The 2,678-nt window shown below is 65.2% G+C and overlaps 2 protein-coding genes across 2 annotated transcripts; both read left to right on the top strand.

Annotated features, from left to right (window-relative positions):
• Nucleotides 1-105: 105 nt before the first annotated feature.
• On the top strand, nucleotides 106-939 carry LOC113962222 (serine/threonine-protein kinase MARK2-like). The gene is made up of 5 exons (XM_027673009.1): nucleotides 106-170; nucleotides 288-336; nucleotides 477-542; nucleotides 638-708; nucleotides 820-939. Exons 2-5 carry the CDS (start codon nucleotides 309-311, stop codon nucleotides 937-939), a joined length of 285 nt encoding a protein of 94 aa, XP_027528810.1. The 5' UTR covers nucleotides 106-170; nucleotides 288-308.
• A 596-nt stretch (nucleotides 940-1,535) lies between these two features.
• LOC113962221 (serine/threonine-protein kinase MARK2-like) lies at nucleotides 1,536-2,625 on the top strand (the record flags this gene model as incomplete). Its single annotated transcript, XM_027673008.1, has 2 exons — nucleotides 1,536-1,808; nucleotides 2,506-2,625. Coding segments are annotated over exons 1-2 (393 nt in total), but the record flags the coding sequence as incomplete, so codon positions are not given.
• Between the last annotated feature and the right edge of the window lie 53 nt (nucleotides 2,626-2,678).

Here is a 2,678-nt window from a genome sequence, read left to right as displayed (position 1 = left end):
GGACAGTCCTGGGATCCCCCTCCCCAGTGCCACCCCTGCCCTGTCCCACTCCCCAGTGCCACCCCAGCCTGGGGACAGCCCCGATGTCCCCCTGACCCCCCCGTCCCCCTTCCCAGGTCGCTGTGAAAATCATCGACAAGACGCAGCTCAACTCCTCCAGCCTGCAGAAGGTGAGGGGCCGGGGGGGTCCTTGGGTGGGGGGGCAGCTGATTTTGGGGGGGCCACAAGGGGAGGGCTGTGGCCTCTGACCCCTCCCCAAACGTGTCCCCCCTGCCCGTCCCCCGCAGCTCTTCCGGGAAGTGCGGATCATGAAGGTCCTGAACCACCCCAACATAGGTGAGACCCCCCCCAAACCCCCCTCAGCCACACCCTGGCACTGCCGGGCCCCCCACCCCTCCCTGGGGGTGTCCCCCTCCCTCGGGGGGGTCCCGGGGGTGTCCCCCCCCCCATCCAGCCCCTCTGTGTCCCCTTTGCAGTGAAGCTCTTCGAGGTGATCGAGACGGAGAAGACCCTTTACCTGGTCATGGAATACGCCAGCGGGGGTGAGGGGGGGTCTGGGGGGTCACGGGGGGCTGGGGGGGCTCTGGGGGGGGGGGCTGAGCTGCCCCTCACCCCCCCTCTGTGCCCCCCTCCCCAGGTGAGGTGTTCGACTACCTGGTGGCCCACGGGCGCATGAAGGAGAAGGAGGCCCGGGCCAAGTTCCGACAGGTCTGGGGGGGGGGGGTTGGTGCCGTTTGACCCCCCCAAAGGGGGTTTGGGGACCCCCTCGGTGTCCCCAGGGGGGCTGGGGGTGCCCCCCTGACCCCCCCTGTCCTGCAGATAGTGTCTGCCGTGCAGTACTGCCACCAGAAGTTCATCGTGCACAGAGACCTGAAGGTGAGGAGCCCCCCCGACCTTGGGCCCCTTGGCACCCCCAGGACCCCCCCAGCAGCACCCTAAGGTGCTCCCCGGGACCCCCACCTGCCCCTTGGGCCCCTTGGCAGCTTCAGGACCCCCCCAGCAGCACCCAGACACCCCTGGGACCCCCTGGCAGGGTGTAAGGACCCCCCGGGGCAGCACCCAGATACCCCTGGGACCCCCGAATCCACACCTGGACACCCCTGGGACCCCCAAATCCACACCTGGACACCCCCAGGACCCCCCAGGGCAGCACCCAGATACTCCTGAACCCCCTGGCAGGGTGTAAAGATCCCCAGGGCAACACCCAGATGCTCCTGGGGCCCCCAAATCCACACCTGGACAGTTCTTAGACCCCCAGGGCAGCACCCAGATACTCCTGGGACCCCCAAATTCACCCCGAGACCCCCCAGGGCAGCACTCAGATACTCCTGAACCCCCTGGCAGGGTGTAAAGATCCCCAGGGCAGCACCCAGATGCTCCTGGGGCCCCCAAATCCACCCCTGAACCCCCCCAGGGCAGCACTCAGATACTCCTGAACCCCCCGGGAGCTCCCAGGACCCCCCAGCCCCACACACGGACCCCCCGGGACCCCCGAGCCGTGCCCAGAGCAACCCCCCAGCCCCCCCTGACGCCCCATGGGGGGGTCTGTCCCCCCGTCCTCCCCTCCCCAGGCCGAGAACCTGCTGCTGGACGCCGACATGAACATCAAAATCGCCGACTTCGGGTTCAGCAACGAGTTCACGTTCGGGAACAAGCTGGACACGTTCTGCGGGTCCCCCCCCTACGCTGCCCCCGAGCTCTTCCAGGGCAAGAAGTACGACGGGCCCGAGGTGGACGTGTGGAGCCTGGGGGTCATCCTCTACACCCTGGTCAGCGGCTCCCTGCCCTTCGACGGCCAGAACCTCAAGGTGGGTTTGGGGTGGGCGGCTTTGGGGTCCCACGCCTGGGGTTTGGGGGGTTTTGGGGCGCCCCTGGATGGTTTTGGGGCTCTCACAGGGGTTTTCAGGTAGTTTTGGGCTCTCACAGAGGTTTTCAGGTGGATTTGGGGCTCTCACGGAGATTTTCAGGGGGTTTGGGGCTCTCACAGAAGTTTTCAGGGGGTTTTAGGGCTCTCACAGAGGTTTTCAGGTGGGTTTGGGGTGCCCCTGGATGGTTTTGGGGCTCTCACAGGGGTTTTCAGGTAGTTTTGGGCTCTCACAGGGGTTTTCAGGTGGGTTTGGGGTGCCCCTGGATGTTTCTGGGCTCTCACAGAGGTTTTCGGGTGGTTTTGGGGCACCCCTGGATGGTTTGGGGCTCTCACAGCGGTTTTCAGGTGATTTTGGGGTCCCTGGGGGTGGTTTTATGGTGCCAACAGGGTGCTGGGGGATGGTTTTGGGTGCTGAGGGTGGTTTTGGAGCGCTGAGAGGGGTTTTGGTGTTCCCCAGGTATTTCTGGGGTGCTGAGGGTTGGTTTTGGGGTGCTCTGATGTTTCTGGGGTGCCGAGGGGTGGTTTTGGAGTTCCCCTGGTGGTTTTGGGGCGCTGAGGGGTGTTTTTGGGATGCTCTGATGTTTCTGGGGTGCTGAGAGGTGTTTTTGGGGTTCCCCTGGTGGTTTTGGGGTCCCCAGGAGCTGCGGGAGCGGGTCCTGCGGGGGAAGTACCGGATCCCCTTCTACATGTCCACGGACTGTGAGAACCTACTCAAGAAGTTCCTCATCCTCAACCCCACCAAGAGGGGCACCCTGGAGGTGAGGGGGGGCACCCTGGGCACCTCTGGGAACCCCCACAGTGGCCCTGGACA

The sequence above is a fragment of the Neopelma chrysocephalum genome, unplaced genomic scaffold (genome assembly GCF_003984885.1).
Source record: "Neopelma chrysocephalum unplaced genomic scaffold, ASM398488v2 Primary Assembly neopelma1_125465, whole genome shotgun sequence".
Classification (NCBI taxonomy): Eukaryota; Metazoa; Chordata; class Aves; order Passeriformes; family Pipridae; genus Neopelma; species Neopelma chrysocephalum.
The sequence above is the reverse complement of the archived record's forward strand: the minus strand, read 5'-3'. Positions and strand labels throughout refer to the sequence as shown.

Bases quoted from the DNA above. Each gene is read 5' to 3' on its own strand.
- LOC113962222 (XM_027673009.1), top strand. From the start codon at position 309: ATGAAGGTCCTGAACCACCCCAACATAG. The intron at 543-637 runs GTGAGGGGGGGT...CCCCCTCCCCAG, and splicing joins CATGGAATACGCCAGCGGGG to GTGAGGTGTTCGACTACCTG. The intron at 709-819 runs GTCTGGGGGGGG...CCTGTCCTGCAG, and splicing joins CCCGGGCCAAGTTCCGACAG to ATAGTGTCTGCCGTGCAGTA.